Source organism: Rhagoletis zephyria, unplaced genomic scaffold (assembly GCF_001687245.7).
Source record: "Rhagoletis zephyria isolate East Lansing unplaced genomic scaffold, Rhagoletis_zephyria_1.1 Rzeph_scaffold_01084, whole genome shotgun sequence".
NCBI classification, from domain to species: Eukaryota; Metazoa; Arthropoda; class Insecta; order Diptera; family Tephritidae; genus Rhagoletis; species Rhagoletis zephyria.
The window spans coordinates 34,342-56,795 of NW_016158168.1; the positions used below are offsets into that span (position 1 = coordinate 34,342).

The following is a 22,454-nucleotide window of genomic DNA, read 5'->3' on the forward strand; positions in this document are numbered from 1 at the left end:
AAGTCTATTCATGATGAAATGTCAAAGCATACTGAGCATCTTTCTCTTTGACACCATGTCTGAAATCCCACGTGATCTGTCAAATACTAATGCATGAAAATCCTAACCTCAAAAAAATCACCCGTTATGTACATTTATAAGCGCTGACAAACTTTTATTAAAAACGTCTAAAAAAATAAACATATGTTGTTGTTTTTGTTGTTTCTGTTACTTTTTGCAAAAATTGCTAAACTTGCACAATGTGTAGAACCAAGAGTAAAAAAAGTTCGTACCCTGGTATGTATTTATGTATGAATGTATATCTATAATCTGCTAAATATAAAAGCTTAATCAAAACCTAAATAGACAAGAAGGTAAACGTGGAATGCACTAGTAGATTACACTAGTTTACAAATAGTTAACAAACTTCATTTTCAAGAAAACAGGTTTTTGCATTTTTTATTAAAATATGTATGTTTTAAAACCTGGACAACCAACAATGGAGTTATCAACTTTAAAATCTGACCCCCTGGAAAATATCTTATATAAAAACAAGAACCTCTATACTTAAATGTAAACAGATAGTACTTCAACTTATCATATAATAAGTAATTTAATAAGTATTTCGAAGTAATTGTACATATAGAAGTACTCCAAAAATACTGGTATTTCCAACTACCTACTAGAATTTTGCTCAGTCTCATCACTTTTTTTAAAGTGGGTTCAAATTTGTACCTTTTTTCTCCAAAAATTAAACTCAAATAAATCTAACTCGTTTTCTTCTTGGACCTAAAATAAAATTTAAACCAGTAACTCCCAGAAGACCAGTTCTTTTTTCCTTTGAAGAAATGGCAGCTAGAAGTTTGAAAGTTCTACAAAAGACTTAAAAATAGAATTTTATTAAGAACCATCGATTCTGACAATCCCCTGAGGATATAGCGAAAATTAAATGAAGAATAAATTTCGTTCATGACTGACTTTTACAATGAAAAGATTTAAAAGTAGAACCAGTGCCGCCAACTTATTTTAATCCACACCTAGAGTTCACCGAAATAATTCTCCTTTTTTTCTAAAATGTATCTCCTCAGTCAGATTAGGATCTTCTTTAAAAAAAACATCAAAATAATGGGAGCATTCAAGAACGTCAAAATACAAAGCATCAGTCAGTGCCGTAGGTGTATTAAAAAAATTAGATGTAAATTACTAATTTTTTTTCTATGGCAAAACATTGTTCAAAACTATGAACACTACTTAAAATTTTTTTCGAATGTCAATTGCACCGAAAAATTGTAGTTTCTTTCTGTAGACCACACTGCTCACTATCGAAAAGACGGACAACTGGAACCCGGAAATATTAATTAAATAAACATGGTAAGATTGATATCATTTGCTAAAGACAACTTTTCTCTAAACAGCAAAAAGCTATTATCTACAAAAAAAAAGAGCTTTTACTGAATCGGTTAAAAGAAGTCTGATGTAGAGGTGTGGTAGTAGCTACATAAAACTTAGTAGACGTTCCTTTCGAAAATTAATTGCGTATCAAACTCGTATTAAGCAATTCCAAAATAGTTTAGCCTATTAAATGAGGTACAGTTTTCTTGTAAACTAGTGTAATCGATCAAAAACACCTCTCCGATCAAAGTAGGGAAAAAGATTTATTTTTCTCTAAACTTTATTCTAGTTGCTAATTTATTTATTTGACCTATTTATTTACTTTGTTTAGTGAACGTAAATATTTAAATTTAATTGTGATTTTTTCGACATTTTTTCATATACAGCGTTTGTAACTAACAAAAATAACGAACTTTTGGCTTTCAGAAATATTTGTAAACTCAGATTCGCATAATATAGAAAGCTATCTGAACACAGACTAAAGTCAGCAAATTTAGGCTGCATAGATTTAATCGTTCAAATTAAATAAAAACTGTAAACCATATAGTATCTGTAGTTTTAAAAGTACATTTTCTTTCAGTATTAACTAGTTAGGGTTCCAGATACATAAAAGAAATCTGTGGTCCAAACATATGCTGTTACATTTTATTTCAACTGTATTTCGACTGCTGAGTGGAAGATCGACCTATCTCGGCAGCCAGTTCGAAAACGAACTATCTCAAAAAAAACTTTTCAATAAGGCCCTATTTCAGAATTTTATTGAAAAACACCTTATCTCAGAATTTGGTTGAAGAACGCCCTTTCGCAGAATTCGGTTCAAGAACGCCCAATCTAACTTCAAAATGTATTGAATATGTGCTGATACACGGCGTTTTTGAATAGGCAGCTGAGATATGGCGTTGTTGAAACGAATTCTGAAATAGGGCGTTGTTCAACCAAATTCTGAAATAGCGCGTCCTTGAAACATTTTTTGAGATAAGGCGTTTTCGAACTGGCTGCCGAGATAGGTCGATCTTCCACTCAGCAGTCGATTTAGTCAATTATATATATGTTCATGCAGTTTAAGTTTTACTAAATGTCTATACGTTTATATTAAATCGTAAAATGAATGATACCTCGTGAACCAGTTATTAGTTAAAAAGCAAGTAATTTTTCGAATCCCGTTTGATCTTTATTTTTGTTGCTATTTTCCAATAAATTTAACCATTTTTTCGATCATATATATATGTATATTTAATTGTAAGTATTATATTTTATAAAAAATACAACACACCACTTAAGGTACAAAGATATTGTATACAACGCCATTTTACGTACGCAGAGATGTTTTCGAACTGCCTTTGAAATTTCTGAAAACGTTATTAATTTTTGGGACTATTGTATATGGGTTATTCCATACAATATTTACACCGCAATAGTTTTTTTGGGGTGAAATATATTTTTTTACATTCTTTATCGAAAAAAAAGAAGACACCAATTTTGACATTTCACACTCTCATGGAAAGCCGAAGTAATTACGCACATTTTGATACCTTAACTGATTTTCTCCGACAAATAGTTTATTAACGGCAAACAATTAAAAAAAAGATACTTCTCCGTGAGTTCAAAATTTCGGGATTTTTTTTCGAGATTTTCGAATATCATGACGAAATATGAATGACCCATATGTGCTTTTATTTGTCCTCAAATTACCAAATCTAAACCAAAACGTCCGTTGTACGTGTTTTTGTATAAATTGCGTTGAATCTGTACGATCAACAAGCAGTTATATTTCTGAATCCGGATCTGATTTTTTAGTTACATAGGTGTGCGATATGTATGTGCTATTTAATTAAAAAAAAAAAAATGGTTCTTAAAGTAACAATCATTTTCTATTGATATTTGAGTTTATTAAGCCCTCCACAGATTTTATTTCTTACTTATGTTGACCCAAAAGTATGTGCATATAATTGGACACAGATATAAATATAAACATATGCTTATGATATCGAGCCCTAACCGCCAAAATAACGTAAGCGACATTTTTTTTAAATTTTCTTTTTGATGCAGAAATATTCCTAGAGCATCTAGATGCATTTCTGCATCAAAAAGAAAATTTCGAAAAAAAATGTCGCTTACGTTATTTTGGCGGTTAGGGCTCGATATATTTGATACATATAGGAATTTCAAAATTAAAACTGGAATAAAAAAATAATAATACTACATAAAAACAATTTTACGATTAATACCATGGCACTCTTTACAGATTTTCTTTTCAATCAAAAATTTAATGTAAACCATTTTGAGAAGAAATTTAATATCCCTTATCGACTAATATCAGAAACATTTACTGCAATCCAAAACATACACCTAATGTGCTTTGGAAAATGTAGAGAAGTGAATTAAAATAAAATTTTACGGTAATTTACAAAATGGTGTATTTACTTCCTTCTAAGCATTCAATACAACATGCAAATGTAAATATAATTTTTTACATGAACATCAAGACAGATTAAAAATATTATATTAAAAATTATTTATAGAGAGTGTTTAAAGATTTTTAAATGTATTTAAAGCAAAGTGCAATAATGCGTATGAGTGATCAATGAAGTAAATAAAACGAAAATTTTATATTCACTGCTAGAATGTATGCGGATGATAAAAAAAAAAAACATTTTACATATTTACGTTAATACCCAACAAGCTAAGAAAACATTTAAACTATAAGCATCGAAAAGCAAATAAATTTAAAATTTGAAAATATTTTACTTGTTTATTATGACAAGCATTCCGCGTTGTTTAAGCGCAATATTTATTTTAAAGAATTGCTTAATAGATAAGTTTGTTGTGCTTGTTGGGTAAGGAAAAAAGGGCGGGTTTTCTATTAAAATTTTGTTTTCGTTAACTTATTTAAACGAATCCTGCTGAACTATATGTGTGTGCAATATCGTATGAAAAAGGCAACATAAAATTAATAAAAGTTGTTAGGGAGAAAGGCAATTTGGTGTTGTGGCATCCGGATATGCCGATTATTCTACATTGAATTAACGTTTAAGGCACGTTTATCATTATTTATGCTTTGATCATATTAATAGAAAAAAGTGCGAGTATAATTAAATTTGCACCTTCGAAAACGCCAAATGTCAGAAAATTTAAAGTATTTAGGAAATGAAAAAAAAAACAAATATTTATTCTAGAGTTGTGACATTTTCGAGAATATTTCTTAATTTTAAGTATTTCTTATTTATTAAGTTGAAAATTAAACCGCTGTGCAAGAAAGTAACAAAATAAATCGGAGAGTTGAAAATTTATTTTACGATTAGGTGATTCACAAGACGTCGCACAGTTTTCTTTTTCAAAGAGACAAAATTTAATGGTATTTTGAAATGGAGAATTCAGGAAAAATTTTTTCTTTTTTTTTTTGACTTGAAACTAGTCTTCAATGTACTTTTAACAAAGATTTATATACATCTTTTCGCTGTTCTTTTGTCCATGGGCACAAAACCGAAAAAGCATTCAAAATTTTTGTTTCAAAGTTGATTTTTTTTAAGTCAAAAAAGAAAATATTCAAATATTTAACTCTTTAATGTCGGTTTCGAGGCGAAGGTAATTTTTCATTAATTCAGATTTTTTAAATTTTTAATTTTTTGGCTTCTTTGTCTTTTTTACTTAACAACTTGTAATGAATTAAAAATACGAGTAATTTTTAAGCAAAAACCCAAACCGACTTCAATTCTCATATACAAATTTAATAGTACCGTTAATTTCTTCATGACCAAATTATCGAACCTAAAACAAATTAGTATGGGATCACCCTTGAGCTGCCACCTTTCCGGTAGAAAAAGAATTATCGAAATCGGTTGACGTGGTCCAAAGTTAAGTTAAGTTATATATGGGTCATTCCATACAATATTTACAACTCAATATTTTTTTGGGGTGAATATGTTTTTAAATTGACAGAAAATATGTAATCAGGTCCTCTTAAACACATCTAACCGTTATTTTACATTGAAAAAATTTATGTATTTATGACTTTACGACGCTTACGGCGTCTTGTAAATAACCTAAAGATGAGTAATTGATTCAATTACTGCATCGTCTAGCCTAATTTGCTCCATTTAACGCATTTACCTTTATTTGAACTGCGATTTAACTCAATTGTGAAAACATATATGTATGTATAACCGAATTTCAACCCGAGTTCAGATTTCTACCGGTGCACAATAAGTCGAATCACCACTTTTTCTGAGCGAAATTAAAAAATTCGAATTGCTTTTGTGTGCCGTTGTTATTAGACCCATTTTGTGGTACATTTTGTATTTGTATGTATATATGTATGTGCGTTCAAACCAAGTAGACTTTTTAATTAGTAGATTTAAAAAGACGAGTATGCATGTGGTGTTGAATACAACTAACTGAAAATTAATAATAATCATGATATGTACATATGTATGTACATATGTATATGGACATTTCCATAGTCAACGAATGTAACAGTACATTTAATGCAAAGGAAAAGAATATTCTTTTTTCTTTTTCAAATTCCAACGTAAACTAAATGTTTAAGAAGAAGATTTGGCGAGTACTTGCTCAAACTAAAAATAGAGAAATGAAAATATTGATGAATAATTTAATCCAAAGTAGATTTCGTTATTTATATTAGGAAAGAAAATATTCCCAAGTAAAGGCCTGTATGCAGCTCTCAAGAAAAGCTAAAACTCCATATAAAATGACGTACAAGAAATGGCTAAGAAATTTTCTTGAGTCAAATTTCCTTAAGGCAGTACGCAGTTCTTAAGAAATTTACTACGTTTGCTAGTACGGTTTTCTAAAGTTTTTTTGTGAAAAAAGAGCACAAGGCAGCCCAGGCTTGCATCAGAAATATATGCCCGTTCCATTATTTATTGAGGAAAGAGTGAGGCAACAGGCTGTGAGGTATCAAAAATGTCAAAATTCCTTGGACACACACGCGAAATAATGGCAATTTTTTCTTAACCGTTTTCTTGAGAGCTACATACAGGGCTTAAGTATAAGGAAAATTGGCTCGTCAAAACTTAACTTCCAAAAAGTTTTAAGGTGATGTATCAGCTGCTTCATCGCAAGATTTTATTGGCCTTGCGTCAATAACTTTTTCTGATAATTTCCTCTTTGTTCTATTAAAATTGAAAATCCACATAACTTTTAACAAAACCGGATATATTCGGCCCTATTGAGTAATTTTTTTTTCATATCCGTCACCAGATTTGGTGTCACACTTTCGATTGGCTTCAAATTTTTTATGGGTTCTATACATGAAATAGGCTAACACGTGTTCGAGGATTTTTTTTTGGTTTTTTCTTTGGAGATAGGATCTGTCAAAGTTTGCATCTCTTCGTGATTCTGAATAGTCATGTACTCTTTCAAATCGTTATATCTCGGGTTCTGCCCATCGTAGAGATTTCATCTTAACGTCGTTTTAAAGCTAAAGAAACGGGCTTAATATTTCCACAAATAAGATGGTCAAAATTGTCCTAAAGCTAACTTAGCTATTAACAGCTGAACTTTTTGAAGTTGATTTGCATAGTGAAGGCCAATAAATTAGGGATTTAAAATTATATGATCGTAATCCTTGTTTAATTCTCTATAAAAAAACGTGGTTAAAAAAGATTGGGGTTTTCAAGAACTATTTTTAAAATATTTTTCTTACTACAAACTTTACAACAAAGCGTTTTATTTAATAAAGCAAAACAGCAGTTTGAAATTCACATTCGAATCCCATTAGAGATCAACATTAGAACTCGATTAGAGAATTAATATTTTCTCGCATCGAGAACTATGTCCCATTTTTGTTGAGATCGCTATGATTCTCGATAGTTTTCGAGTCGTTCTCTAACGTTTGAGATGGGAGAATGTGGCTAGTTCTCCATTCGTTCTCTAATCGGTAACTTACCACAATGTTTGCTGGGAAATACAAAATTATTTACCTTCCGCCCGTTATTTTCACCGAAAAGTGGAGTTAGAAGCTTTCACCGCTGCGGCGACGATAATGCAGTTTCAAATTGAATTTATTCACGGTAAAATATCTTCAAAGTATTCTATTTTCGATTTTTTTTTTAATAAAATTTGAATCGTTATAATTCCGTTTTTGTGTTCGTGATTGCGTTCTTAAGACTGATTTAATTTCTTACCAGGCAGCTTTTGCTAATTTTAAAGTTAAATTAATATTAATTACGATGATTTTATTTGAAAAATTTTTAACATCTATTTCAATATCAACCAAGTTCTATGGAAATACCCATATATGTATGTATGTACATATGTATGTCTATAAAATTAATAAGATTAGGAAATGTTAAAAGTCTCATGAATGTGTTTTGATATTTTGGAAATCATTTTAAGGCTACGGTTACTATGCATGCGTATTCTGACGAACTTTAGTTTTGACGATAACTTCGGACCAAAAAAATAAGAAACAAACAAGCAAAGACGTATTTTTTTGTCGCAACGAAATCGTCAGAACAAAAGTTCGTCAGAATAAGCATGCATAGTAACCATAACCTAAGGTGCCAAGTCAGGTTATGAAGCAGTAAAGTGAGAGCAACATAAAACATCGAAATTTGTATGAAAAATATTTCAGAGCGGGAATTTTTTAAGATTTTCGAGATTTCAAGGAAATTCTCCGGTGAGCGTGAACTAGGAATGTTAACACAGAGATCCCGGACTTTTTTAGGTTCTAAAAATTCGGGGATTCTTGGCAAATATTCCAGGGATTTTCGGAAATTTTAATTTTGATGGCAATAATTGAAACTCCTTTTCTTGAGCAGTATTGGCTATATTTATTTTTATTTAATAATTTATATTCTTTCATAAATGTCTAGCTCATTATACATACAACACCGTGCGATAGTAAATTTTACACACAAAAATTGATATATTCGTGAAAACATGATCCAAATATTGTAAAATTGCGTTTTTAGTTTTTCACCCTGGGTTAAGTAATTCCAAAATGATTTAAAAAATTCGGTGGAATGTGCCTAGAGAAGAAGTGTGGGTATCAAGTTGAAGAAGAAAGTCTGTAGAATTTAATCAGATTTTTTATGCACATGGACTTGTAAGTATTGCAAATGTCCTTTTAAAATTTTTTCCTTGAAATTTCGCAATATTTATTTTTGAAAAAATTATATGTTAAGGACTTATATAAACTCGATAACATCCTCGAATTTCGTCCTTCTAACTTTATCAGCTTAAATAATGGCCTATTAGTCCTTGTAAATCCAAAAAATTTCAAGTTTTTTAACTTCTAAAGAAATTTCCTTCCTTCTTTGCTTCCTTTTATTTGTACCATATATATTTACCCATATTTTTATTCTACAATGCATTGAATTTTTTAATTAACTTTTGGAATTAATCATACTTATCTCTGTGGTTTCAAAGTCCTTTAAAATAAATCCTGACATCAGAGAGAAAAAATAAAACCGCCACTTTAAATAAAAAAGTAGGTTTCAAACCCATTTATTCACTATATATTTTATGGTAGGATGAGTCAGCTGGGGTCGTTGGATCGAATCCCAGTGAAAGAAGTCTGATGAGGAAACGTGGTGATTTCCGAAATAGCTCTCACTTCTAACGTTTTTTCAAACTATTGTTGCTTTTCCACAATAGTTTAAAACGGCCTCAAGCTTAATAAAAATTGTTGAATATAATTGTTATAAGGCCATAAATAACAAACACAAAGTAGACGAGCTTCTGAAACAATTTATAAGCAATTTTTTCGATTTAAGTTCCTGAAATGTAATGAATATCTAAATCCCAGGACTAATCCCGGGATCCCGGGATTGTGATAACGACATCCCGAAAATCCCAGGATCGTAAAAAGCCACAAAATTTACATCCCTAGCGTGAGCCAGTGCTGAGAAAGTGGGAACAATTTCAGATTTTAGATACATTTGGAACATAGCCAAATAAGTTTTCATGAAATATTTTCCTGTTTTTATTGAATTTAAATGCATATTCAGTTTATTTTGTATCGCATTAAAGCATGAACTGACGTTAAAGCCTTGCACTTGTACCCGCTTCTCCATAAAATACCTGACGTACTTGGACAGCATAACGTTTCGTATCGGTTAAAGCTCTAGTTCTTCTCTCTGGCGTCAACATTTTGTATTCACTTCCCTATTCCACCCTAGAATAGATATCGCCTCTAGAGGGCGATCGCCGTTCTGTGAAACGAAGAAGTGAACAATTTTTAAAGCTTCGCATAAAATTATTAAAATTTGGCAAAAGTATACATTTACTGAAATATTTTTTAAAGGAAAAAAAAAACAAAATTATACTTTTCCTTGATAACCAATCATTTCCTTTCACTTCACCACTTCACAGAGCCCGAAACGCGCCCGGTGTTTAAACTTTGTTTAAGATAAGTTATGATTCAAATAATTTTTTTTAAAGTCACATTCCAAAAAAAAACAAGTACAACATCAACAACAAGAACAACAACTATTTATATTTTGCAAACACTTTCTTTTTTAGGTTAAAGTAAGAATGGTACAGAAAAATAAGGAACTTGTGCCGAAAAAACTATAAAATATATATGTATGTATGTAGTAATTTGGAAGAAAAGGATTGTGGAAGCTTTTAAATGTATTAACTTTGAAAAACTATATATTAAACTGCAAGAGTAAAAATTTGTAACTTTCTTAATATGGACGTAAGAAATGAAAAAATGGAAAGAAACGAGACAGGAAAAACTCCAAATGTAGAAAAGGTAATTTATATTAAAAAAAAAATATATATATATAAATAGTAGATTGTATGTTTTAGCATAGCTTAGCTGGAAGAAAACCAAGTTAAAAGAAAACTTAAATGTAACTGACTTTTCGCTCGTCTTAAGTTTATTAGATACTGTTTTTATGTTTGGTTAATTGGAAACGCAGTATTGCTGTATAAATTTTCGTTAGTTTTGCAGAAAAAATAATTTACTTTCATTTATTATTTTATAAGTAGTAGTCATACCTACAGTGAATGAAAATAAGTATTTTTTAAGCACAACCTGAGTTTAGTAAACGCGCTGATTTGTATGCACTGAGAAAAATTTACGCTTAGTTTTTTCTAGTATGTGTCTGGTCACCGTGGTTTACGCAAAAAAAATATTAAAAATCTTTATATTTCTTTGCAAATTGTTTCTGGTCTCCTAATTAGCTATTTAGTTGCGATTTGCATTTATGTATAAAATTTTTTTTTATGTTTTTTGTTTTTGTTTTATGCGTAACTGAATTGAAAATGTAGTATCACATAAAAAGGTTAAATAAAATCAAATTATGTAAGTAGATATGTATGTATTTCATAAACATATGTATAAATATAGTATTATACAATAAGTAGGTACATAGCAATTAACTGTTTGTAGAAACTGACCTTCAACTGTACATTTTATTGTTTCATTCGAAGGCAAATAAAAATGAAATGAAAAAATGAAAATAGAATAAAAATTACAAACTTATAATCACATAAAAATTGCAGAAAAAAGACAGTTATAAGAAATACAAGTACACGTATTGCTGTTGTTGTATATAAGTAATTTGTCGTTTTCCTGTTTTATTTTTTTTTTTTAATATTCTTTTTTGTTGTTTTTTATGCCTTGTTTACTGTTTGTTAGTAGATTAATATTAAGTAGCACGAGCAAGTTATGCGTACATACAGACAAATATTTTCACGTATGTATATGTATACAATACAAATGTATATGTATGCATGTACATACATATATGTATGTATGTATAAGTGTAAATGACAAAGAAATTGATACAAAATTCACTTACGTTTGCCGGTTGAACCTCGCTGACCGGCCATGCCGGGCATCATATTATCTCTGGGAGGCGGTGGTGGCCCTCTAGCGCCGGGGCCTTGTCCTCTACCCCGCTGACTCAAGCCACCACGTCCCGCCGGGCCCATTTGATTGTTGTACTGATCGGGTGCATCGGCGAGGAAATTCGACGGTACAAGACCCCGTATACCGTCCAATTCACCCATATAGAAACCATCTTCGTCCATATCACCATAAACGAGTATTATCTCACCCGTTTTGAAGCTCAATTCCACCTGCTGTTGGTTTGCAAAAAAAAAAACAGCAACATATAAATAGATTAAAAGTCATTGTTGCAGGAAATGCAATCAAATGGAATAAAGAAGAATATAAAAGTCAGCTTGACTTAAAATGATGACAAGGTATAAATGAGCTGAGGTTATTGTTGTGCAGTTGTTTTTGTCATTACTGCTATACTATTCATACTAAATCTGTAGGAACTGAGGAGTTAAAGTCCAGTATTAAAGGCTAGCGTATCTTTTTTATTTACTTTATTTGCAAACTGTTTGAACGTTCAAATAGCCCAAGGCAGGGTTACCGATGTCCTGCAACCTCGGTACATACACTTCGACATAAGTTTCGACCGAAAACAGCTAACGTGTTGATCGCCAAATACTTAGGACTATATTGCGGTGGTCGTTTATCTAACAATTTTTTGAGCTATTTTGGATATGCCCCTTTAACCCTTTAGTCGTACTCCTGCCAATTGAGCGAATGAGACGCTTAGAAATTAGGAAGTGATCCGAGAAACCGGGCCCTTAAAACTAATACTCAAAGAAAGTAGGACAAGCTAATTCGCTCTACGAAAAGGTTTTATTTTAAAGCGTAATTCAGTTGTATTGACATCTAAATACGTAAGTTCTTTCTGAGTGCTGTTATATGCTATGCATACATAGGTTCTCAAAAAATACGAAGCCATTCCTGACCGCCTCAAATCGCTGAGTCGTGATGGTAGAAGATATTGAGCTCTTATTGGCGACCATGAAAAGTATTCTCTTTGTGTCGGTGGCAATTGCTAAAAATAACTCATAATGATCTACGAGGAGAGGCTCGAGTCTAAGTACTTTTAAGTGTCACTAATGNACAAGCTAATTCGCTCTACGAAAAGGTTTTATTTTAAAGCGTAATTCAGTCGTATTGAAATCTAAATACGTAAGTTCTTTCTGAGTGCTGTTATATGCTATGCATACATAGGTTCTCAAAAAATATGAAGCCATTCCTGACCGCCTCAAATCGCTGAGTCGTGATGGTAGAAGATATTGAGCCCTTATTGGCGACCATGAAAAGTATTCTCTTTGTGTCGGTGGCAATTGCTAAAAAAAACCCATAATGATCTACGAGGAGAGGCTTAAAAGTCTCGAGTCTAAGTACCTTTAAGTGTCACTAATATCTTGTCATGCGTGTCACTAATTGCTAATATCTTTAGTAGAATGAATACCGAATTTCATGTCGTTAACATTAACATTATGCTTTCAGTAATTGAGCCTTAAACATCACCATGTGTGAGTAATAGGGTAACCACCTTTTTAGATGCCCAGGTCCCGAGATTGAAAAATAGAATTATTATTTTTTCACTTCGTTGGTTTTTATTAACATTTCTTAACAAAACTTTAACTCAAATTTGGAAGGAAACAGTCTATGTNTTTAGATGCCCAGGTCCCGAGATTGAAAAATAGAATTATTATTTTTTCACTTTCGTTGGTTTTTATTAACATTTCTTAACAAAACTTTAACTCAAATTTGGAAGGAAACAGTCTATGAGAAAATAACAAGGGAATAACAAAATTATGTGAATGTGTGAAAATTTAACATGTCTAACTTTTAAATAGAAAGATAAGCATACATTTTTAAATTTGACTAGCAAACACGTATTGCGTCATCGATTTGTAGAAGCATGGCTTTCGTGGGTTAAGTAAAGGCAAAAATAAGTTGATAAAATGCATGGCTTCTCCGTAAAATCAGCGAAATGTAGGAACTGCTGCCTGCAAGGAGTTTCTTTGATTCTATTACCTCTATGATCAGCTCGGTCAAGTACTTAATAAAATGTTTGAGATGCCGTTTTTAAAAGAGCGCTCGCCAATAGCGTGGAAAAATCGGGGATAGCAAGTTTTCAACTTTCACGCAAATAAACCAACGATGTATTCATTTATAGCCCCGAATATTTTTGTGTACCTTTGAAACGAATAAGTTGTAGTGAGCCCAAGGGAGCTCTCTCTCTTTCTAACGTGACCCAANCGTTTTTAAAAGAGCGCTCGCCAATAGCGTGGAAAAATCGGGGATAGCAAGTTTTCAACTTTCACGCAAATAAACCAACGATGTATTCATTTAAAGTCCCGAATATTTTCATGTACCTTTGAAACGAATAAGTTGTAGTGAGCCCAAGGGAGCTCTCTCTCTTTCTAACGTGACCCAATTCTCCCCAGGGGCTGGTTACCGATTCTCGAATATGGGTTGTTCACGTTACTTAAAAAGCGCGAACGGGGGCGCAAGAGCCGCGCTAAACATGAGGTTATCCTAAACTTNATTCTCCCCAGGGGCTGGTTACCGATTCTCGAATATGGGTTGTTCACGTTGCTTAAAAAGCGCGAACGGGGACGCAAGAGCCGCGCCAAACAAGACGTTATCCTAAACTTATGTATAATCTCTGAGAGGATAAATTTCAAAACTAAGGCCGTCAGCACAACTTAAAGAGACCAAATGTTTGGTCTAGCGGTGAATGAAAACTAACAAACATAGAGTCTAGAGATGGGAGATATCGGGACCCGCGGGACCCATGAATTATGGTACTGGTTTCAAAATGGCCGGGATGGGCGGCATCAGGAAGGTCTTTAAAAATTTAGCGGGGTGGGATCAAAATCCATTTCCGACACTTCCGCAAATAAGTACTTCTTATGTTTTATTTAGACGAAACCGTACCGCAAACATCAAAAAAAAGGCGTAGGATAGAAAACTTGCATTAGTTTTTTATTTAAAATTAATTTGAAAGATATGTGAATCCGGGCCTACGAGCCCCACGGTACAATTCTGGAAAACGTCGGGATAGGCGGGTTCTGGACTTAAAAATTTAATTTCGGAACCGGCGGAAACGGGATTGAATATTTAGTCCCGTGCCCATCTCTAGTCTACGCCTATTGGGACACACGTATCTGTAGGCAGTCTTGGAGATCAAGCAAAGGATAACTCTTGCCAACCGGTGCAGTGGAAAATTAGAGCCCTTTCTAGACGAACATAGAACAAAAGCCACATCTTTCATCATATCCGTCCTTTTACATGGCCTAGAAACGCAGACGGTGTTCATGAGAACGCTGTGGGACTATCAAGAGATCTCTTCAACGCACGATATATGGCCCTGTTCGCGGGCTCGACGCGTACGTGTATCTTCATAAAGGACAGGGCCATTTGGCGAAGTTATTTAGTCTCGGTGCAAAACAACTAGTGGCTATAGTGACATATAAAAACTTACTAGTCCCCTTTTATAAATACAAGGCCCTCAACTTCATTTGCTCTAACACTGTCTAATATATTAATTAATGAAAACTTGTTTTCTTCTAATGCGATCCCAAAAGTGAGAGCCGCCAAAACCTTGTCTCGGCTGTTTCTTGACCTATAAAGTGTTGTGATAAATTCATGTCCCGTGGACAGATACAAAAATATTCTGCACTGAATTAAAATTTAAATTAATTAATTTCTGTTCTCTTTTACGAAACCTCTTATAAATAGCATACTTAAAATTTGCTCTGATAACTAAACTAGTTGATGCTTTTTGGCTAGCGAAAATTTGGATTTTAGGTAGCATCTATTCCACATTTCAGGGGCTTGCCAACGGATCCTTCTAAATGATATTTTGGGTACAAGGAAACAGACAGAAGAAGGAAACGGCGCAGAGTTGGTATTGCCCTAGTAACGAGCTCATCTTATTGGTACTGCTTTGTTTACTCAAAGCGTTTCATGGTACTCGTTAAAGGGGTTTTGGTTGGGATATTGAACTGTTCCAAAATTTCAAGCATTCCGCAAATACAGGGAATTTTACATGGAGCGAAGGAAACTAAAGAAACCATTAAAATCACTCACTTTACGTGACATTTTTTTGGTTGTTGGGGTTGTACCAAAGAGGTCATCTATGAAACCACCTAAGAAACCGGAACTGGCTTCCTTACGCTGAATAATATCAAATCGCATTTAATACATCATAGGGTAGAAATACTGTAACTTCTTTATAAATGCGCCTCACTCACCTCGGCGTCCACATTCGGACTCAACTCTTGCGGATCGTAGTCATACAGTGCGATCATGCGTTTCACCGGCATATTGGCATAGATGTCGCCCCAACGATCACGACTCACATTGCGCATACTTTGCTGTGGACCACCCTGGCCGGGCATCACTTGACCCGGGCCACCAGGCTGCGGTGGACCGCCCGGCATAGGACCCATACCGCCGGTGCCATCGTCCACCTCGGTAACCATATTGTGAGGCACGTAACCGCGACGACCGCGCAATTCACCCCAGTAAAAGCCATCGGCGTCCTTGTCGCCATAAACCTGCGTGGAGTATAAGGAGACGTGATGAGTTTTAATTTCAAGCCAAATCTAGCAAATATATATAGATAATTTCTGTATGATTTTCTCAACAAATATTTATACCACTAAACAATTACATACAATTCATAAGAATATCGAAAACTCTTAATGGGAAAGTCTTCAAAATGGAGTTGNACTAAACAATTACATACAATTCATAAGAATATCGAAAACTCTTAATGGGAAAGTCTTCAAAATGGATTTGTTTTCATATTCCGAACACAAGACTACAGCGGATGATTAAATATCGTATAGCAACTGACTAACGGTTAAGACATGCAAGTTTGGTTAAGTGTGAGAAATTCTTGTAAATCTAAATACTTATTGATAGGTGGACTGAAATAGATGTGTGTACTGCTAGTAAGTGGTCACCCGATTACTATAACCGATTCATTTACTCTCCGATTCGCCAAGGTAATATGTAACTTAAAAACGAATTTGTTGTGATGGTATGCATGTTTTGTATGTATGCTTGTATGTAAATATATGTGTGTGTGTGTGGTATGCGTTTTTACCTTTAAAATTGCAAAGCTGGGTATTCGAGACACCACTTTCGNGTAATATGTAACTTAAAAACGAATTTGTTGTGATGGTATGCATGTTTTGTATGTATGCTTGTATGTAAATATGTGTGTGTGTGTGGTATGCCTTTTTACCTTTAAAATTGTAAAGCTGGGTATTCGAGACACCACTTTCCTCTTCGATGGTCTCTCCATAGCGCTCCTCTATGCGCTTTTGCACTTACACTAGCTCACCTCAATGCACCATCAAAGGTGTTTCTCGCTCCGTACTTAACCATACGTACATAAATATGTATATTCATATGTAGTATATGTATTGTTGTTGTATACATATGTTTAAAAATTCATTTCATAGCCACCCTTAACCCTGTGCACTACTCCTATACGTCTACTACATAATCTACTAANCGTACATAAATATGTATATTCATATGTAGTATATGTATTGTTGTTGTATATGTTGTAAACATATGTTTAAAAATTCATTTCATAGCCACCCTTAACCCTGTGCACTACTCCTATACGTCTACTACATAATCTACTAGTTTCTTCTACCCCACAACACTACCACCTACCTTAATTGTATCACCTTCTTGGAATGGCAGTTCTTCGTCGCATCCATCTGGATTAGGACTCATTGTGCTTGGATCATAGTCGAACATAGCAACGAAATAGCGCGGCTTCTTTTGTGCCGCCAAATGTTGTTGCTGTTGTTGTTGTTGGGTTAGTGGCTGCTGCCCGGGACCCATGCCCATTTGCGCCTGTTGTTGCATTTGTTGTTGTGGATTGAGAGGGCCACGCGGACCCATAGCACCTTGCATTTGACCCTGCATTTGTCCGGGGGTCATTTGAGCGCCCATTTGACCCGGAACTTGACCGGGCATCTGACCTTGCATCTGGCCCTGTATCTGACCCTGCATCTGACCCTGCATTTGGCCGGGCATTTGGCCTTGCATCTGGCCCTGGATTTGACCCGGCGCTGGCCCTCGCTGGCCGGGAAAACGTTGTGCGCCCATTTGACCTTGTGGACCGTACGGCTGCTGGCCTGGCTGCTGTCCGCCCATCATTTGTGGACCGGTAGGTCGGCCTTGCATCATTGGGCGTGGACCTGTTCCAGGTTGGTAGCCCTGTTTTTTTAATCGGCGATCAGCATAGTAATCGATGGATGGATGATCGGAGATCGGAGTGGTTGTCGTCGTCGAAGATCGCCAATTTCATTTCGTAGGAGTTATGTTGATCGAATGAATATTGTTAAGCAATGATAAATCAGGCATGAATTACGTTTGTAAAGAAATTTTGAAATTTGGTTTAGTTGAGTGATTGCTAGGATCTTATACTTTTTGATTTGCATAAAATTGTTCGCTGCTTGCAATGATTCGCATTTAGCTTTTCAACAAATTATTTTATGAATGTGTAAAACATTTCCAACTTAAAATAGAAGCCAAACTTAAGTACAGTACGAGTAGTATTTTAAAGGCGCATTACATAAGTGAAAGAATGTATGTATATAAGTACGTAAGTTTAATATTTTTTATAAGGAGAGGTAAAAAGTTCAAAGGAAAGTATAAAGCTACAGAACGAAAAATAGAATATGAAATAGAGCTCCTAAAAATATGTTCATAAATACAAGAGGTAACTAAATGTAAGTTAAGAAAAAATGNTGTGGACCGTACGGCTGCTGGCCTGGCTGCTGTCCGCCCATCATTTGTGGACCGGTAGGTCGGCCTTGCATCATTGGGCGTGGACCTGTTCCAGGTTGGTAGCCCTGTTTTTTTAATCGGCGATCAGCATAGTAATCGATGGATGGATGATCGGAGATCGGAGTGGTTGTCGTCGTCGAAGATCGCCAAATTCATTTCGTAGGAGTTATGTTGATCGAATGAATATTGTTAAGCAATGATAAATCAGGCATGAATTACGTTTGTAAAGAAATTTTGAAATTTGGTTTAGTTGAGTGATTGCTAGGATCTTATACTTTTTGATTTGCATAAAATTGTTCGCTGCTTGCAATGATTCGCATTTAGCTTTTCAACAAATTATTTTATGAATGTGTAAAACATTTCCAACTTAAAATAGAAGCCAAACTTAAGTACAGTACGAGTAGTATTTTAAAGGCGCATTACATAAGTGAAAGAATGTATGTATATAAGTACGTAAGTTTAATATTTTTTATAAGGAGAGATAAAAAGTTCAAAGGAAAGTATAAAGCTACAGAACGAAAAATAGAATATGAAATAGAGCTCCTAAAGATATGTTCATAAATACAAGAGGTAACTAAATGTAAGTTGAGAAAAAATTTATAGTTCACGAAAACTGGAGCGAAAATGCATAGAGTTGAGTTGTTTAGTTTTTTTTAACTTCTTTCCTCTAAAACCAAAACACAAACAAATCTTTTTAAAGCTTTCTATGCTACAGAAGTCATTCTATTAACGGCTATGTGATTTTTGAACACTTTGGTAGACATTTAAGAGGGCTCTCACTTTTTGGCACATTCTGGAGGAGATACAACGAATTCAGAGACCAGCAGGGAAGTAAAAGTACCGCCTCCAGCAGTTCACTGTACAGTATATGTAATATGAGAGACAAACTTAATCTGACTGTTAGCATCAAATAGCAGCCGCAAATAATACTAGATCTAGACATACATATGTACAGGCCAAAATAAATTCCAAGATTTGTGTTGCGTGACATTTCGATTTGACGTTTGTGCTCATTTGACATTTTGGCGCAACCATGAACTCAAATTTTATTCACGAAACTTACAAAAATTTGGCAAAAATTCAACTCTGACAAATCACGCACGCAAGTGGATTTCGGTTCATCAAATGTGAAACACTTGTGTGCGTGCATAGAAAAACTCACGCCGGCAATATTAGGTAAGAGATCAAATAGCTATTAGCTGCTGCACAACATTACTTGTCATACTAATGTACACAACCTGCAAAAAAGCAACTAATCCGGGATGTTTCCTGGATCAGTCTTTTGATTTATGTTTATCACTCACTTTTATTAGAGTATCTTGTTCGATGGGACTGATTGCTACCCTTTATACTCGAATGGGTAAAGAGTCGTTTTCTTAAATTTAAATAACAATTTGCGTCAGCTGAGATTCAAACCGGGGTTGGCTAATCAACCTCTGTCTACATTAACAACGGCGTAAAAGAACTTTCGTTGATTAAGGGCGTACATTGGTATTAGGGTGATCCAAAATAACTAACCTAATGAATTTATGGCCTTAAAATTACATATTTGCTGAGGAGAAAATTCTCCCACTTGGAAAAATGTTTACATACATTTTAAAAGATTTCGGTGGGCAGTTGAAATTTCCATATAAATAACATGTAAAAAGGTGTATTTTTTATTAAAAATTATATAACTATTGAACCGTTTGAGATAAATTTTTTTTTGTAGGCATATTCTTGTAGGGCATAAAATTCTTTGAAAAAATACCCTCTTGGTTCTCTTAGAGACGATTAAGAGTACTCAATATGGTAATGATATTGCTGAACGAGGTATAGCGTTGATACAAAATTGTAATCGAGCTGTGACGACAGACGAAGCACATAGTCAACATTTTCTGCACATTTTGTATAACATCAGTGTAAGTTTTTTCTTTTAGCATGAATATTTTCAATCATAAAGCCCTAAAACTGTATATGTCTGCTTTTTTCCGACTTTGATAGCGCGTAAGTATATACATTTTTGAGTCTAGACCATCAACTTTAGAGTAGTTTTTTAGAGAATTGAATGCCACACTCAAACCTTTCAATATTTATAACATTTTAAATGAAAAAAAATATTTGTTTACATGTCAAATTTCAAATGCCCACCGGCACCTTTTAAAATTGGAATAAAAACTTTTCCAAGTGGGAGAATTTTATTCTCAGTAAATCGGTCCTATTATAGCCATAAATTTGTAGGGTTCGTTATTTTGTATCACCCTAATATGTATGTACATACCCATATGTGATGAGTTAAGACCAATTGATCTAGAACCTACAAATGATATACCCCTGGCGGAATATCATCAGTTTATGAGACGATTTCCTCGTTCAGAACTAGAACTGCCTACTCGAAACATCTACACCTGTTTTTGAAATTCCGCAATAACCAAAAAAAAAAAAACAAATAATCGCCATTGTCGGCTGTGGCGTCGCGCGAAAGTATTGCTTCGATGCTGATGGCGTAGTTTCGAGTCTTACGATGCTACAAAAACTTAAGTTAGTTACGTAAAATTCAAAATTTAAATAAAATCTTAATCAATGGAAAAAATCTAATTTATTTAATTTCAGAATTTCGAACTGGTCCGCAACTGTTGAAAAGATAATGGCGAGCGAACCAGTTCGCTTCTAATCCAACGCAATGTTGAACTCACCGAACGCTTCAGTTGAAAATTATTTTCTTATAGAAATATTATGGCTTGAGAGTGTGTACTAGTACTAATACTAATTTAAATGAGGTAAATATATTTCTTTTTGCAAAACGGAATTTTTCTATTGTTATCTCTATCTAGAGGGTTAACTAGAAGGAGAGTTGCATATGTAGAAAATGTCGGAGTTTCAAATGCTACACATCCGCTAACAAGACAAGTATAAAACCGAGATACATATTAATTAAATAATTAAATAATTTATGTTTTTATTTTTTTTTTCTATAAGTAAAATGTATAAAATGAAATGTTGGGTTTTAAATTTTTCTTCATATGTATGTAAGTTCTCATGTATACTAGGGTATTTCATTTTATAGCCTACCATCCCGTTCTCAAGAAAAATTTCAGAATGTTTTTAAATATTTCTGTCGCTTGGAAAAGTGTATTTCCGCTGCTGTCAGTTTGCTTAAAGAAATCAATTTACGATCAATTTTTTTTTCTAGGTAAGAAGTTTTGATAGTTGCACTAAGTTTTTGAGCTTTAAGTCTTGAGAGCGGGATACTATGCTTATAAGGCAAATAAAATGCAAGAAACTGAAGATGTTGCTTAAATCCCGAGATTTCAGTGACATTAAGGATATATTTATATGCATGTTCTTTATGACCAAATTAAATAATATCAATAGGTTGCACAGTTTTATAAGTTTTGTAAAAGCAAAAACTAAAATTTCACAATATTAACTGTTCTATTCAGAATATTTTGGCGAATTCCCTGATATTCAAACAATTTATGCCCATAAATGTTAAAATTGATTGGTGAAACTGGGGATCAGTGCCGATAAATGAGTGGCAGATAAATTTGAAAACCTACCTCACAAAATGGCCTTAAGGAAGTCTAAATTTAGAAAGCGCTCTTCTCTGTTGTTGAAAATCACTACAAATTGGCTGATAAGATACCCACACAGTAGCGGGAAAATAAGTAGGTACGGGACATTTTAAAAAGTTTTGACTATTTTTATTTTGTTTATTTAAGGTTTATTTTTTTATGAAAGTCTGACTACAACCATGTAAGTCCAAATTTTAAACTAGAAGAATTATGAAAATTAATATAATAAATTGCAAGATTGAAGTGGCAAGGACTTACCATATGCACTTTATTGCACTAAAATTTAATGGGCTACAAAACTGAATAAAAACTATGCATGTATGACGACAATTTGTTGACATGCTTCGAATTTTTATAAATTTGAAATTATATAATTATTATCAACAAAAAACAAGCAATTGTCTAATAGCGGTCGCCCTTCCGCAGGCAATGACAAACCTCCAAGTGTACATCTACCAAGGAGAAGCTGCTCATAAAACCCATTTGCTGTTGGGAGGCCGCACAGTGGTCGGAAAAGTCATGTTAAACGCGAAAAATTAGAAGGGCTGTTACGAATATGAAAAAAGGCGGGATCGCAGTATTGTTGTAATGCGGAATCCGAATATGCCATAAAATTTATAGTTTGACAGTTGACAGCTGTCAAATCAACTGCTAATGTAAAGAAAATTAAGAAAATCTTTTTGAAAATGCCACTGATTACGTTTTTTGACATGCTGATCACAAATTTTATGTCAAATTAAAACCCTGACAGTTGACAGCTGTAAAATTAACTATGAATTTTTCAAAAAATAAGACAATCTCTTTAAAAATGCCACCGAATACTTTTTTTGACATGCTGATCATGACTTTTGTTTCAAATTAAAACCCTGACAGTTGACAGCTGTCATATGAATTAGTAATTTTTCTAA

At 33.7% G+C, this 22,454-nt stretch overlaps 1 protein-coding gene across 1 annotated transcript in view; it reads right to left on the bottom strand.

Moving 5' to 3' along the window:
- Window positions 1-22,454, bottom strand: part of LOC108362745 (RIMS binding protein) — a 79,838-nt gene that overhangs the window by 24,639 nt on the left and 32,745 nt on the right. Inside the window, exons 11-14 of the mRNA XM_017615864.1 lie at window positions 17,961-18,057; window positions 16,868-17,505; window positions 15,427-15,732; window positions 11,148-11,430 (exon numbers count right to left, since the gene is read on the bottom strand). Of these exons, the coding sequence (XP_017471353.1) occupies window positions 11,148-11,430; window positions 15,427-15,732; window positions 16,868-17,505; window positions 17,961-18,057 (1,324 nt within the window). The remainder of the gene's footprint in view (window positions 1-11,147; window positions 11,431-15,426; window positions 15,733-16,867; window positions 17,506-17,960; window positions 18,058-22,454) is intronic.